The following is a 15,997-nucleotide window of genomic DNA, read 5'->3' as shown; positions in this document are numbered from 1 at the left end:
CAATAAATAAGTTCCATAGATCACGACCAAAACGTAATTTCCCTCCACGGAGCTTTTATCTGGAATTACAGCTTTGAAAACATCTTTACACTGAACATTAATCATATGAAATGATAAGAATTGCTTTCTGGGTTATTAGGAAATATGTCTCCCAGTGCACAGTTGCCAGTATCCTCCAACCTCAGGCTTCCATCCCTATCAGCTGCCAAGTCCCAGTTTCCTGGGGTTTCTTGCAAACTGTGCCTGACAAGGTGGTTTTTTTTCATGTCTTTGTCTCCACGATGCTTCATTGCCAGGTTGGAGCCTCTCTGGGCCCAGCCATCCATCTCTTCACTTTCAACTTTTTGCCTTTTCTTGGGTTTAAATCACTCCTATCCTGTGCAGAAGCTGGGAAGGAAGAAGAGGGGTTTTTCCCATCACTTAGCAATGATGGAGATCCCAGGCATGCTGCAGAATTTGGGGGAAGTAGGTGAGGGCTTCTACCATGCACAGTAAACAGCGAGTCAGTCATGCTCCCCCTCAGCACAACACGATTTTCAAAGGATTTTTAAAATAACTGTAAAATATAAATATATGTCGTTATGTGGAATCTTGCCTTTTCTTTCTACTTTGGGGGTTGCCCACATCACACTCCCATCATCTTATTTACAACTGCAGCTTCCACAGCCTGAGCCGTTCCCGCTGTGTCAGGTGCCCTAAGGAAGTTGTTTCACACTTGCCGGTTCTTGGCTCTCAGAAGTTAGGTATTTACAGGGGGGTGGCTCAGCAGGGCGGCAGGACGAGTATTTCTGTGCCAGGGAGGGATGCTCTGTGCCATGCAGTGGCAGGATCGCCCCAGAGCACACAGCCAGAGGTAAAGGCAGGAGAGAAAACAGTGTTGGAAGGACAAGGGGACTCTTGAGTTCTCCATGTAAGCTGGCTGGCAGCTTTCCTTTCAGGAAAAGGCTTTTCCCAGTATTATTCAGAAAGCAGCATGGAGGGAATGGAAGTATTTCCAGTAGAATAAGTACAGCCTTGTTCTGTGCTTTGCTGCAAGTGCAGTGATGCTCCTTCAGAGACGGTGAGTTTAATACAGGGATGTGTTTTAGAGGGCACCTGAAATCAATTTGCTCCCAAGGGTGGCTTCCTAACTCTTGGATCCAGTATCCAGTCCACTCACTCTTAGGACTGCACATGTTGACTGTGGTTGTTCCAGGCTGGACAGACCTGTGGGATCGCTGCTCAGGTGCTGCTGGAAGCTCCTGGGTCACTGCTGGGCCAGTTGCTTCAACACTGCAGTTTGTTATCTTTGTACTCCAAATGTACCCGAAAATCCCCTTTCATTTGTAAATACACCGGGTTAGGTACTACTCAGGTACAGAGCCCTGAACAGCCAAGTCCTGAGCGTCCCATCAGAGACAGAGTTGAGATTTGGGCATGAATTGAGTGGGGTGGCATATAAGGTGTGTTCCTCTCTCAAAGGATGTTGCCTTGGTGTTCTTTTGGAGTGGGGAAAGAAAGAAGGAAGTCTCTTTGAGGTATGAAATAACAGAAGGGATTGGTTTGGAATGCTTTGTGTTTTAAGGATTGATGCACTGACTGATTCTGTATGCTGGATTGAAATAACCTCTGCCTTGCCTTCCCAGGGCACCGAGTGTCCTTGCTGGTGTCTGGTGATAGAAATCTGCTCCTCCATCCCCCCCTCTGCCGTGCTCCTCCAGGTTTCCATGGGCAGCATGAGGCACCGAAGGAATGGCAATTTCGAGAATTCCAGGCTCCTGTACTCCAGCATGTCCCGCAGCATCGACGTGGCCTGCAGCGATGCCGTGAGTACCTGGCACCTCTGCTGTCCTGGGAGTGGGACGCTGTGGCTGTGACTTGGGTCGTGTCAGGAGCAGGACCATGGGTTTGTCACTTCTCCCTTTGTGGAGAGGTTTTCCCAGCCAGTGCCCTTGGAGCAGGAGCAGTGATTTTGCTGACGTGGTGAATCTCTTAAGGAGGTATTGCATTCCTTTTGATCCCTGTAACTATTGTACATCCTTAGTCCCTCCTGGTTTTAAATCTTTTCTCGTGTTTCAGAGAGATAAATCTGTCCAAGGAACCACGCCGACCTCCTGAGCAGCTTGCTGGCCAAGGCAGACAACACAGAATTACGTTAAACACCCCTTTATGCCTGAATGATTTGCTGATGGCAGCAATTGTCTGACAGGTTCCCTGCTCCTGACCGGCTTGCAAGAGGCCTAATGGCTGATTCTTGGGGCTTTAGCAAGTGCCTCCCCCTCCCTTTTATCTTTTTGGTCTTGCACCGTTGTGACTTCTACTGGTTAAATACGTTCCTTTCAATTTTCTTTGTTTTGGATATTATACTTCTCATGTTTTTTTTTTCCACTTGGAATAGCTTCCTCTAGTTACCATTTACCCACAAGTGTTGTGTCAAATTGGTAAAAACTTAACTGTGTCTTCCCTCTTTGTCCTGAGCTAAATCTTGCCTTGCAAATCCAAGCAGTGCCTGAAAACAAACAACCCCCAAGCCTTTATCAGCAAGTGAGAATTTCTCTTTGCTTTGGTAGCTTGCAGAGGCAGGTTAGGGATGAATTTGCATTCCCCAAGTGTGAAAGCTTCCCCTGGGCTCCTGGAGTTTCAAGGTTAATTGGAGAGTTAATGGTTAAACAAGCTGGAGAGGCTTTGTATTCCACTGAGCTCCCAGAAAGCATGACTTGAAGTTGGTCAGGTCTCCTTCGGGGGTCTTAATGTGTTAAATTAAAATTGCCTCTACCCTGGAAAACGTTGTCTCTTTTTTTTCCTTTTATTTTTTTACTCTTGGGAAGAACCAGTGTTTGCTGTACTGTTTTAAGTAGTATCTTGGTTTAAACTGACTATGCTGCTACTGAGGTTTCTTGTGTTTTGTGAGTTATCAGAAAGAAACTTTAAAAAATTATTTTCCAGGATTTGGCCAACTTCATCCAAGAAAACTTTAAGAAGAGAGAATGTGTCTTTTTTACAAAAGACTCCAAGTCAATGTAAGGAGGTACTTTTCAATTGTTTTGCAAGGCTGGGGGGCTGGGAGCTGAGGGTGTTTGTCTTCTAAGGCAGGGAGTAAACTGCTGGGTTTTTTTTTGTTGAGAAGTGAATTCAGCAGTGCAACCACACCTCGGTCTGGTTCCTCTGAGTTACTCCATAAACAACTTGATGCAAAACTATGGGTCTGACCTTCCAGCAGCTTTGTCACAGGGTTTAATATCAAATACCCTATTTGAAGCATAACTGTAGCAATGTATAGGTCTTTTTAAGGATGCAGTACTACTATTGGTCTGTAACAATGCATGTATGTATCAGAGGTTTGCATAATTTAAGTTTTCCTTTTAAAGCCAAATCGCAAATTTCATGCACAAGCTTTTACAGCAGACAATCACTAGGTTTTGCTCAGGCTGATGTTCTCTTAAGACAGGATATTATCCTGGCTCCATTTTCAGCCACAGGTACCCGTGCAATGCAAGTTTGGGGACCATAACCTTGCTTTCATGGGTTTTTTGGTTTTTTTTGTAGTCTCAAGAGAAAAGTGATCAAACTGATGCAGCTGTAGAAGTCCTAATACAGAGCTCTCAGGGCTCTCTAACCCCGTTCTGCTCTGAAGCTGGGAGGAAAAATGCCTCGGAGAGAGCGAGGGAAATTAGTCTTATTTCAGAAAGTCTTCCTTAGGGTCCTCCTCTGCCACCTAAAATGGGGTGTCTGGCAAAGGACCAAGGAAGGATGGAGGAGCTGGTTCCTCCCAGCTTCTCTTCCTCCAAGCCCACAGGGAAAGGGTTTCAGAACTTGCTGGTTTATTTTTGTCTGTATATTTTTAAGGTGAGCTGGTTTGATTTGCAGCAGAGTGCAGGAGGCCTCTGAAGGGGAGAGGCAATACCCCCTTGTCCATGCCCTCCAAGGGAGCAGGGATGTGCAGAGCATTTCACAGATGGTGGTGCAGCTTTTCCTAGGAAAAGTTCTCCTAGCTTTCCCAACTAGTCCTGCACAGCCACTTCCCAGTGCTGGGCAGAAGCAGGTTATGGGGAAGGAAGCAGGATTAGGTGCTTTGTCAGGTGGCAAATCCCGGTAGCTACAATTGGTTCTGTAGCTCTGCCTGTTGCTTTCCTTGCTGCCAGAGCTCACTTCTCTGTGCTCAGGATAACTGTGATTTCCTGGCTATTCCCTCTTTTTCAGGGGAAATTTATGTAAATGTGGATACCCTGAAAACCAACACATAGAGGGCACTCAGGTTAACACCAGTGAGAAATGGAACTACAAGAAGCACACAAAGGAGCTTCCTACCGATGCCTTTGGGGACATTCAGTTTGAAAACCTGGGAAAAAGAGGCAAGGTAGGTGGGTGTATTAGGGATGCCCATGAGGCCGCTGTTGGGTGCCAGTGGAAGCCCCAGGAAAGCAAGGAAGGTGAAGGTGGAGTGGGTTTTAGCCTAATGGAAGGAGTTGGGCTGCAAAGGAGACAAGGTGGTTTCTCGAGCCCTGAGAAAAGGTAATAAAGAGTAACTTCTTCCGTGCTATTTGTTGCCTAGGCTGGTGATGGGAGTGAAAAGAAATTAAAGAAATTATCTGTTGCTGGGCACGGCAGGAGAAGGGGTGAATGAGGGTGATGCTCTAGTTTTACTTTACATCCACATGGACCAGCTTGCTCAGGCCTATAAACAATTGAATGTGGAGTATTTCCCAGGGTGGAGATCCAACAGTAACAGTAAATTCTGGAGGGATGCAAGAAATCAGTGGAACTTGAGAGGTTTTATTCTGATTGCTGTTTTTTTCCTCTGCGTTTTTGCTTGGAGTGGAGACAGTGGAAGGGAGTGAGAGGGGTGGAAAGGAGAAAGGAGCTGGTGTTGCTGTTTGTCATGATTTATGCTGATACTGCATGAGGATCACATGTGGCTGAGCTCATCTGCCTCCTAAAAGACTGATACTTCCCACCAGTGCAGCTTGCTTGAGACACTTAAAATAAATGAGGAAAATCAGAGCCCACTGTGTAAATTAATTGGGTTTGTTTTATGCAAAGTAGCAGAAATAGGAGGCATTTCAGTGGGAAATAAGACTGAGAGTTTTGAATCACGCTTAGACAGAGCTGAATACTTCAAATGTTTCTTGATATGCATATTTTAGTTTCAATACTGTGTTGTAAGCTGCTGTGTGACTTTACTGGAAGAAGAAACGTGCTGCCCTATTGCAGTATTTGAGAGTTCTCAAAGCTTAAATGTTCTTTCCTTAGGTTGTGTCCCCCCTTCCAACCTTGGAAATCAGTTTGTGTGCCCACAGTTGTTTCGTGAGGACTCTCAAGGCCACTGTGCACGTTTCAGAGCATACTTTGTTCAAGGCTTTTGTCTCCAAATCCATCCCATCAGCACGTTGGCTGGAGTCACATTCCCTGTTTTCATACCCTACCTAGCAAGGCACCTGCTACTCTTAGAGATTGCAAAGTAATTCTTGTTGATCTCATGCACAGTGGGCAGAATTTCAACCCCAAGGTGACCTAAGAATTGCTGTCAATGATCAGTGAGGGATGGGAAGTTTTATAGCCTGACTGGTGCTTTTTAGGAGAGATGAGTCCTAAAAAATTCTGATCAGAAATCAGATGTCCACAGACCCATAAACAGGTTTCAGGACAGGCTGAGAGAGCTGAGATTGTTCAGCCTGGAAAAGAGAAGGCTCCAGGGAGACCTTGGAGCCCCTTTCAGGGCCTAAAGGGGCTCCAAGAGAGCTGGAGAGGGACTGGGGACAAGGGCCTGGGGTGACAGTACAAGGGGGAATGGCTTCCCACTGCCAGGGGGCAGGGTTAGATGGGAGAATGGGAAGGAATTCCTTCCCTGTGAGGGTGGGGAGGCCCTGGCACAGGTTGCCCAGAGAAGCTGTGGCTGCCCCATCCCCGAAAGTGTCCAAGGCCAGGTTGGATGGGGCTTGGAGCAACCTGGGCTAGTGGAAGGTGTCCCTGCCCATGGCAGGGGGATGGAACAAGATGTGCTTTCAGGTCCCTTCCAACCCAAACTATCCTGGGATTCTATAAAAATCTCTGCCCTCAGTAAGTCCTGCTTTTGAGCTCCTTGTTCCTGCTGTGCTACTCGAACCCTGTAACAGCCAGGGACATCACAGTTGCTGTTTTATGTTCTGGGAGCTGTCAGTCCCCAGAAGGCTTCTCTGAATCGTGGCCATGGTCAGGAGCAGGATCCAGCAGCACCAGGAGATGGCACCGCTGCACTGTGGAGAAGGGAAGTGGCTCAGCCGAGGGGCTCTGATGAGGTTTGCCTTGGGTGTAGTTTACTGGCTCACCAGTTAAATACACTGGTAGCCTCCACTCTCCTAAGGGGACCCTCTCCTGAAAAACACCCAAAGCTTTATGTGGCTGAAGCTTCTCAGAGCAGAAGCTGAGGGAGGCCCTTAGCTCTCCTGTGTAGGTGCTGCAGCCTGCCAGTCACCCTCTGTGATGTTCTGTTCTGAGCCAAATGCCTTCACTCCTCCTGGGAACCTGTCCTGGAACACAGGCACATGTTCTTTCATTCAAGTTCAGCGTCTCAGGGACTTTTCTTCCTCAAACGAATCCTTTGGTTTTGCTCTCCTGTAAATACTGGGCAACCTGTACAAGATCCTCCATGATTCAAGTCTGAGCTCCCTTTCATCCCCCATATGGGCTGTGTAGCCGTGGCTGTTTGCCAAAAGTCCATCCCACCAGTGATGGAATTGTGAAGGGGCTCTTGAATAGCAAAGCAAGACAAAGCCAGAGGTCAAGCTGTACTACATGTTTGATACAGTTATGTGTCATACTTGAAACGCTGCTATGGGTGTGTGTTGTGACAGGGGCACCACGCACATGGAGCCTGGAATTTGTAGTTCATTAAATTAAATCAAAACACAACTGTCATTATTATCAGTTCCCTTGCAATGGTGCTTGCACTGATTTGTGATGTAAGCTATAAATAGCATTGTTACAGTTGGAATTGTCATGTTGGTGGTGTACTCATCCCTGCAGTGTTCCTCTGAACCCCGGGGTCAGTGCTTTTGCCCTCTCTAGAGGAAGGTGGGTTGGGTGCCTGGTTGCAGGGGAAGGATAAAGGTGTTTTGGAGGAGGAAGCAAGGATTTCATCCTCGCTTCACCTCATCCCTGCTGGCTGTTGGAATGAGGCCGTGCACTAGAGAAGAAAGCGCGATCCCCGCTCTGTCCCCGGCCGGGACTGGGATATTTGGTTATCCTGCTGTGTTTGTTCTCTCTCTCCTCTCACCCAAGTACATCCGCCTGTCGTGCGACACAGACTCCGAAACACTCTACGACCTCATGACCCAGCACTGGCACCTGAAAACCCCAAACCTCGTCATCTCTGTCACTGGGGGAGCCAAGAACTTCGCGCTCAAGCCCCGGATGCGCAAGATATTCAGCAGGTTGATCTACATCGCCCAGTCCAAGGGTAAGGACCTGCTTTTGTGCCCGTGATGGTCCATCGCTGCAGGATAGTGTCGGAGAGGCAGCAGCTCAAAGGGTGAGGAGGAAAGCAGAGCTTTCTGTTTGCTTCTGGCTGGCTGGTGCGTTTGGGACACGTGTGACCCCGTGGTTTGGAAGTAACAGGGTCGAGAGTTAGTCATGGGGTGCCCGGGGTAGTGTAAGGTGAGTCGTGTAACACATCTTTTGTGTTTAATTGAGAAACAAGCACCTCCTCTAAGGTTGTGAGAGGGGGTTGGGTGTTGTGTCTGAAGGCAGGGGGAGCGTGGGCGTTTCCCTGTGTTCCCCCGGGTCACTGGGTGTTTTGCAGGGGCCTGGATTTTCACCGGGGGCACTCACTACGGGCTGATGAAGTACATTGGGGAGGTGGTCAGAGACAACACCATCAGTCGCAGCTCGGAGGAGAACGTGGTGGCCATTGGCATAGCAGCCTGGGGCATGATTTCCAACCGGGACACCCTCATCCGCGCCGCCGACAGCGACGTAAGGAGCGGGGATCGTGGAGCGGTTCAGGTTGGAATAGACCTTTATCAAGTCCAACCACCAGCCCAGCACAGCCACTGTGTTCACCACCTAACCGTGTCCCCCCAAGTGCCACGTGAATGGGGCGGTGGGAAAAGAAAGAGGAGGCTTGGCCTCAAAACATCAGGTGCTCTTCCCAGAATAGGAGGAAACTGAAGTGTCCAAGACAGTCACAAACCTCAGGCCTGGTGAGGAGAATTTCAACTGTGCCAGATTTGAGCACGTCTGTGTGGAGGTTCAGCAGCCCTAATTCCATGTCTGGTGTTGCATTAGGGAATGACCTCTTCCATGGTTATTCTAGCTCCAGGAAAATCCCTATGCACTCACCCAGAGTGGGGATTCCCACTCGCCTAGACAGGTTGTACCTGCTGCTGCTGTTGTTAAGGATCTTCATTGATACTGTCATCCAACTTTGCATGGCTCCCCTTGTCTCTTGTCCACTAGACATTACAGAACATGTCTAAAAAACCGTCCCACTAGATAAATAACAGCAGATCAGTTTGTTGAGGGCTCCAAAGATGTTCGAGGGTTTAACTAGATGATCTCAGGAGGGTCTCTTCCAACCTAAAAAATTCAGTGAGGTGTTGAAATGATGTGAGTCTTGGGGATGGTCCTGTGCAGGGCCAGGAGTTGGACTCGATAATCTTTGCGGGTCCCTTCCAATTTGGCATATTCTGTGATTCTGTGAAACTAAGTATGCCACAGATGCAATGTTTTTGGTGGCTGAAGGAAGCATGAATTTAACTGGCTCTCTGAAAGGACTAAACTGTTGCAAATAACTTTGACTGTTCTGTTGGCTGAGGTGGAGTTACGGGAGAATCATCACAAATCAGGCAGCTCTTGTAAAGAAAAACTTTCTCTGCAAATATTTATTCTGTGCTCCTGTGCTACTTTCTCTCACTGCCTTCTGCTGCTGTTGGTACTGCCAGTGAGCATGTCCTGAGTCAGGAAATTTAGACTCCCAACTAATGAGGAATAGCTGGTGGCTTGGGGTTCAGCTGTCATGGCTTGTCATAGAATCATACAATGGTTTGGGTTGGAAGGGACTTAAAGCCCATCTTGTTCCACCCCCTGCCATGGGCAGAGACACCTTCCACTAGCCCAGGTTGCTCCAAGCCCCATCCAACCTGGCCTTGGACACTTCAGGGATGGGGCAGCCACAGCTTCTCTGGGCAACCTGTGCCAGGGCCCCCCCACCCTCCCAGCGAGGTGTGTCCTTGTCCTGGGAGGTCTCTGTGTTCCCTGTCCCTGGGTCTCTCCCAACACTGTGCTTGTGCTCCTAGGGGAACTACTTGGCCCACTACATCATGGATGACCTCAAGAGAGACCCGCTGTATTGCCTGGATAACAACCACACCCATCTCCTGCTGGTGGACAACGGCACCCACGGGCACCCGACCACGGAGGCCAAAGTACGGACCCAGCTGGAGAAGTACATTTCGGAGCGGGTTATCCCAGGTTCGTGTGGGGGCCGGGGTGCAGACCTCCTCCTGCTCATCCTTGCATGCTGGGGGGGCGTGCACAGCGATTCCCTGGGAATGACAAAGCGGTGGCAGCATCCTGTGGATGCTGAGCTGGAAGGGGTGGGTGGGTGTGTGTGGGTGTGGGTGTGGGTGTGTGTGTGGGTGTGTGTGTGTGTGTGTGTGTGTGTGTGGGTGTGTGTGTGGGTGTGTGTGTGGGTGTGTGTGTGGGTGTGTGTGTGTTGCTGCGTTGCATCCTGAGCGCTCTCAGGAGCTGCCAGACCTTTTCAGATCAACACCTCCCCTCATATTGCTGTCTTGATGTCACAACAAATGCTCCATTCCAGCCACACAGCCCTTCCCTCACCTCCTATTGGAAGCTGACCCTTCTACACATATCCCACCTGGCACTGAGTTCTGGGTAGCTGAAGCACAACTACGCAGGAGCTGAAATTAGGCTTTTCCCAAAGTGTTTATGTGTGAGGGTGATTGAGCCATCTGCAACCTGCTCCTAAAGAATTTGTCTTTCACCCCCTTCTTTACCAAAATGAGACAAAAAAAAAATCAAAGGCCTTGGCAGGAAACTCTTAGTTAAAGAGTTTTTTTGGGGGGGGTTGTTGTTTGGGGTTGGGGGTTTTTTGGAATGTCTCTCGAACAGTAGCTCCTAGAGTTACAGGATTCTTAGCTTTCCTTTACAACTGAAAATGTTCTTATCACAAGTTCAAGACACAATCCTCTGAGCTCACCTTTCACTGAGACTCAAAATGGTCAAAGCAGTAGGAAAATACAATAAAATCAAGTTTTGGAGGAAAAAAATTTAATTTCTGGCAGGAAAAAGCTTCTGTTGGAGAAGCGTGTCTGAAGCCAACTATGCAGAATGTTAGTCAAAACTGAGTTTTCCTTAAAAACAGGAAAAGCTGTTAATAACTGTGGCAAAATCAACGTCAAACTAGTTTTTGCATGAACTGCTTGGAAACTCTTTCGTTGTACTCAGGAAAAAGAAGTTGTTCTGCATTAATAGATTTAATCCTTGTCCTTCGTTTTACTTTTGGCCTGTTTCACAGAATCTAATTATGGTGGGAAGATTCCAATTGTGTGTTTTGCCCAAGGTGGAGGGAAAGAGACTTTGAAAGTAAGTTTATTTCTTTTACTTATTTCCTGTGAAGAAAGCAAAATTGAAGCAGAGTGATATTTATGATTTTTTTTTGTTTGAAGAGGTGATCTTTTCTATTCTCCTGTTAATAATGAAGTTACTCAAACTATTTTGCTTGGCAGGTGTGCTACCACTTCACTGCTGATGTTAATCAATTAGTCTGAACCACTGTGTGAAATTTCAGTTATCCCAGCCCTTCCTGTACGTTTCCTGGGTGTTCTGGTTCCATTCACATGGTTAATTTTTGCTTTCCCACAGATAGGTTGTAGGGGAATATGGATGCAGAGTGTTATTCAGAGGTTCTCAGATGAAATGAAGGATCCATTCAGGTTTTAGGGGAAAACTGTGCTCAAAAGGATGTGTTGAATTTCTCCATCTTCTTTTAGCTCTGAATTGCTGATGTTTAAAGAGAGGATTTGGCCATCACTGAAGGAACTGACTCTGTGTGCCATGGAATTACACATATGTTATAAAGAGACCTCAGACCCACTGTTAAGCAATGACATGTAACACAGACTTAGTGGCTAGTCAGAATGGGTGAAAGCCTTGTTAAATCAAATGTATCATTCCTAGCAAGAGGTTCCTCTGGAAAGTAGCTGGATGATGATTCAGTTAAGTACCCATGCCAGTCTCTTGGCTATTTAATAGAATCACAGTATTATTAAGGTTGGAAAAGACTTCTGAGATCATCAAGTCCAACAATGTAGCACCATCGTGTTCACCACCAAACCACATCCTCACGTGCAGTTTTGAACACTTCCAGGGACGGTGACTCTGCCACTTCCCTAAGCAGCCTGTTCCAGAGCTTGACAACCCTTTCAGTGAAGAATGTGTTCCTCATGTCCAGCCTCATCCTCCCCTGGTGCAACGTGAGGCCGTGTCCTCTTGTCCTGACTTTTATTTCTCAGTGGCACTAAGTGCACTGAGACACCCGTGCCTGCCTTCTTGCTCATTTGTAGGTGAAGACCTTTTCTGAAGGAGTAGATTGGGTCTGTGATCAGCCCAAATGACACAGCAGGCTCCATGCTGTGGGGGTCTGGCCTAGCCAGGCCTCAAACTTAGCAGTGCTGGCAGGAAAGGCTCCCTCTTTCTCAGCTTCTGTGAGTGATGACAAGAATCAGCTTTATCAGAGGAGAAATAAAACTGTTCCAAGCTTCTGTTTTAAACTCCCTGTGATGTAAAACATGCACTTTAGCTGAACCCTTCTTTAGAAAACCACTCTGATGTAGTTGGTAAGAAAAAACACCTTGCCTTTGTCACAGACCTGCTCCCCACCTGACAGGAGGAACTTGCCTGTGGTTTTGATGACTACAAGTTGATTTTTTTTTTTTTTTAATTCTCAGAAAACTGTCTCATTGCTAATGTGTCTTTCCAGTGCTTGATGATAACTTGCATGGACTCCCCTTGTACAGTTTGCTGGCAGACAGTGAGTCTGTTTTCAGTGTAGTGACGCAAATGAAATCAATGTTTGCTGTTGTGGTCTTTGCAACAGGGATAAGGGTCCTTCCATCGTGATTTCAACAAGTTTTTTTTCTTGCTGTTGGTCCATGTGCAGCGTTGCTGTGTGAGAAATCACCCAAGTGGCTACTTGGAGACTTTCAGTAACATCAGAGTTCGATGTTCTGTTGGTGCTACAGAAGAGGCGCTCTGTAAATGCTGCTGCACGTAAATCCAGAGCTCTTGCTCTCAGCTGTGGTGTTACCTGAGCAGTGCTGTGCCATAACCAGCAGTGACTGGAGCTGGCCAATGTTATGTGACCTGAATGCCATTTCCACTTGTCAGTTGTCCTGATTTGCCCATCAACTCGAAAGCTGAGCAGCCTGGTCTAGTGGAAGGTGTCCCTGCCCACGGCAGGAGTTGGAACAAGGTGGTCTTCAGGGTCCCTCCCAACTCAAAACATCCTGTGACTCTATGAAAACCTGGCAGTTTCTGTGGGACTTCTCGCAGCCCGCTGTCATTAGATGGGTGATGTTTTAAAGACTTGTCACTGATAATGTATGAGTGGACAGTAATAAAAATACTCTTCTGGACTGTGGGTTTCTGTTGCTCTCCAGGCTTTCTTACTCAATAGCAGGCTCTAATAACACAGTCATGCTTCAGGTGATCCCCTCTCCCTCTCTGCCTCCCTAGTCCATCAACGTGGCCATCAAGAGTAAGATTCCCTGTGTGGTGGTGGAAGGCTCTGGCCGGATCGCCGATGTCATTGCGAGCTTGGTGGAGGCAGAAGGCACTCCTGCTTCCTCCTGTGTCAAGGAGAGCTTGCTCAGGTTCCTGCCCCGCACCATCTCCAGGCTCTCGGAAGAGGAGACTGAAAGCTGGATCAAGTGGGTGAGTGGGACTGTGGGAGCTGAAAGCGGGAGAAGGGTAGAGGGGTCCGGGGATATCTGGTGATACCTGTGGGATGTGCAGGGCTCCTTGCCATGTTATGTCCACGGGGATTTAAAAAAGAGGAAAATTCCAAACGCTCTCAGGGATCAGGATACAGGGAGGTGGGGGGCCCCAGTCTTTTGGAAAGTCAGCACATGTCTAGACCCAGGAGAGCTAAGGGCAGATGTTTTGTGACTGTCTGCTCCTGGATGCTTGTGATTCCTCTGAAGCACTGGCTGCTGGATGTGTCTCTTGGCTGATGAGCTGGTTGGTGTTGCAGTTCCAGAATTGCTCAGAGAGAAAGGGTTATTGCTGCTGCTGCACAGACTTTCAAATTGCAGTGATTCTACTTCAGAATTCTGTCATTTCTTCCCTAAGCTCCTTTATTAAGGCATGCAGGAAGAAAGCCGTGGGGCAGGAGGCATTTCCCACCAGGAGTGAGATGTTTAGGACTAGAGGCTTACTGGGGCAGTGTTTCACCACATCTCCACTGTGACTCTGTTAGGTTGATTTACTGACTCTGTGTACATGGAATGCAATTGAAGACACAACACTGAATATACACCAAAACATTCTTCTTTTGCCCTTTTTTGCCTCTTGGACCAGAGGTAGTCACCATTGTGATGCCATGTGTAACTGTTTATTACAAGTGTTTTCTGGAGGCTGGGAAGACTGGAGAAGTGAGGAGAGCACCTGCTGCTTTGGGTTGCTTGGCCCAGTCTCAGGAACCTGTTGTACCTCTGGTTACCTGACCCTCAGGTGGACCTGTTCTTACGCTTCTGCCCTCCTTAATAGGGACAGAAGAAAGTGCAGCTCCTGAAAAATCTGAGGCTGCTTTCAGCATTGAAACTGCCTTTGAGAAGGAGTTACCTTTTAGGCAGAAAACAGTTTCCAGCTATCCCGTTACAAATTCTTCCTAAAGCACTACTCCAACAGTCAGGAGTGGCCAAGATTCTTTGTTTTCTGTGTGCTAGAATGGAAGTAACTCCATAAAGCTTCATTATGTGAGAAATTATCTCTGTTTTTGACAAAGCACGAGGAAGTAGAGACTGGTGTCTAACAAATTGTTTGACATTTGTTGAAACTTGTGCTTCACAATCTTCTTTTTTACTTTATAAGTAGCTTCTAATTACTGAGATTATATCTTTTTATTCTGCATAGGGGAATCAGTTATTTGCTGTATGTTCAGAGGATAATTAATCTTGTACTTCGGTGACTTTAAAATAAATCTCATTATTTGTATTTGGGCTTATTTAAATTTTAACTATTGGTGGAAAGGAGACTGATGAGAAGCAGCTTTGCCACAATGTGGTGGGAAATTTCTTTTTAAAATGCTCTAGGAGATCAACTACTAGACAACCTTGATTGCTTTGAAATGGAACTTTTTCTTTTTGTAGATCAAAGAAGTCCTTGAGAACCCTCATTTACTGACAGTGATCAAAATAGAAGAAGCTGGAGATGAAATTGTGAGCAATGCCATTTCCTTTGCTCTGTACAAAGGCAAGTAATTGTTTTTCCTGGTTGGAGTTTGTTTGGGTTTTTAAAATAAATGGGAAAAGATGGTTATTTATTTTCTAGAACAGTTTTCCTTAGAGCAGTACCATCTCTCTACGCTCCTGCCACAGGGTAGAGCTTGTCTTCATCTGGAGTGGTGTGGGCAGGCTACAGCAACATTGTGGGATCTGTTAGTGTGGGTGAGATCCAAGCCAGGTAATTGGGAAGGGATTTAGGAGAGCTCTGGGGATGCTGGTAGGGCCCCATTGGGAATCCTTTTGCAGGACACTGAGGAGCCTGAAGGAGACTCCTTGTGTCCTGCACGACACTTGTGTTGATTTTGGTTACGAGTGTTCCTGGCAGCTCTTCTGTGGCTTGTGTTGGACCGTATGTATGTCTCTGAGCCTCCAGCATCCTCTGAAAGCCTTTCAGGAAGATGGGAAAGACACTTGGAAGGAGTCCTGTCAGGTGGCATGAGAAGCAGAGATAGTCATGCCAGGAAGCTCTCTGGTCTTTACCTAGAGGTTGTTCCCCCTCTGCAGCTTTCAGCACCAACGAACACGACAGGGATAACTGGAATGGGCAGCTGAAGCTGCTGCTGGAGTGGAACCAGCTGGACCTGGCCAGCGATGAGATCTTCACCAACGACCGGAACTGGGAGGTACAAACCCCTCCTGTGGGAGTACAGGGAGTGGGACAGGGGGCTGTGGGAAGAGGGGCATCCCAAGGCTACTGGAGCTCAAGGAGCGTTTGGACAATGCTCTCAGGTGCAGCGTGGGATTCTTGGGGTGTCCTGGACAGAGCTAAGGGTTGGACTCAATCCTCAAGGGTCCCTTCCAGCTCAGGATATCCTATTCTGTGGATTCTATGATTCTCTGGTCACTGTTTGCAAAGGTGATCTGCCCATGCCAAAAGTGCTCTGGGCCATCCAATAATGGCAATTCCATGCAGAAAAAAGCTGGTTCTGGTGAAAAGGTGAGTAAGCCACGTGCCAGGCCTTAGGTGAGCTTTACATGGCTCACATGCTCCCTAATATTGCTTTCCCATTTCCTCCTAGTCTGCTGACCTACAGGACGTGATGTTCACAGCCCTGGTGAAGGACAGGCCCAAATTTGTCCGGCTGTTCCTGGAAAACGGCTTGAATCTGCGCAAGTTCCTCACCACAGAGGTCCTGAGAGAGCTGTACACCAACAACTTCAGCAGCCTGGTGTTCAAGAACCTGCAGATCGCCAAGAACTCCTACAACGATGCCCTCCTCACCTTCGTGTGGAAGATGGTTGAGGACTTCCGAAGAGGGGTCAAGAGGGATTACAAAACCAGCAAGGATGAGATGGAGATACACCTCTCAGTAAGTGGTGGGTCCCACTGGGAATGAGGTTATTTCAACCTCAGTTGGTTAATGCAGGAAGTGACTTTGACTCAAATGTCCTTCAATGCCACCTTTGGGAAAACAGGGAGACTGATTTAAGGCTTTATTATAAATACCAAATATAACCTAACTCACAGCAGTGTGTGACGAGTGGCAGAGAGCTGAGAGAGAGGGTCGGTGGGCTGG

At 47.5% G+C, this 15,997-nt stretch overlaps 1 protein-coding gene across 2 annotated transcripts in view; it reads left to right on the top strand.

Moving 5' to 3' along the window:
- The first annotated feature begins 1,630 nt into the window (after positions 1–1,630).
- The window catches only part of TRPM8 (transient receptor potential cation channel subfamily M member 8), a 31,882-nt gene continuing 17,515 nt past the window's right edge, over positions 1,631–15,997 (top strand). For both annotated transcript variants that reach the window (XM_039382798.1, XM_039382797.1), the window contains exons 1-11: positions 1,631–1,805; positions 2,926–2,999; positions 4,180–4,336; positions 7,237–7,414; positions 7,757–7,929; positions 9,252–9,426; positions 10,493–10,560; positions 12,712–12,909; positions 14,346–14,448; positions 14,985–15,103; positions 15,500–15,790. In XM_039382798.1, coding sequence (XP_039238732.1) covers positions 1,707–1,805; positions 2,926–2,999; positions 4,180–4,336; positions 7,237–7,414; positions 7,757–7,929; positions 9,252–9,426; positions 10,493–10,560; positions 12,712–12,909; positions 14,346–14,448; positions 14,985–15,103; positions 15,500–15,790 — 1,635 coding nt within the window. In that variant the 5' untranslated portion in view covers positions 1,631–1,706. The remainder of the gene's footprint in view (positions 1,806–2,925; positions 3,000–4,179; positions 4,337–7,236; positions 7,415–7,756; positions 7,930–9,251; positions 9,427–10,492; positions 10,561–12,711; positions 12,910–14,345; positions 14,449–14,984; positions 15,104–15,499; positions 15,791–15,997) is intronic.

This window comes from Pipra filicauda, unplaced genomic scaffold (assembly GCF_003945595.2).
Source record: "Pipra filicauda isolate LSUMZ 115617 unplaced genomic scaffold, ASM394559v2 scaffold282_size1924045_pilon, whole genome shotgun sequence".
Classification (NCBI taxonomy): Eukaryota; Metazoa; Chordata; class Aves; order Passeriformes; family Pipridae; genus Pipra; species Pipra filicauda.
The sequence above is the reverse complement of the archived record's forward strand: the minus strand, read 5'-3'. Positions and strand labels throughout refer to the sequence as shown.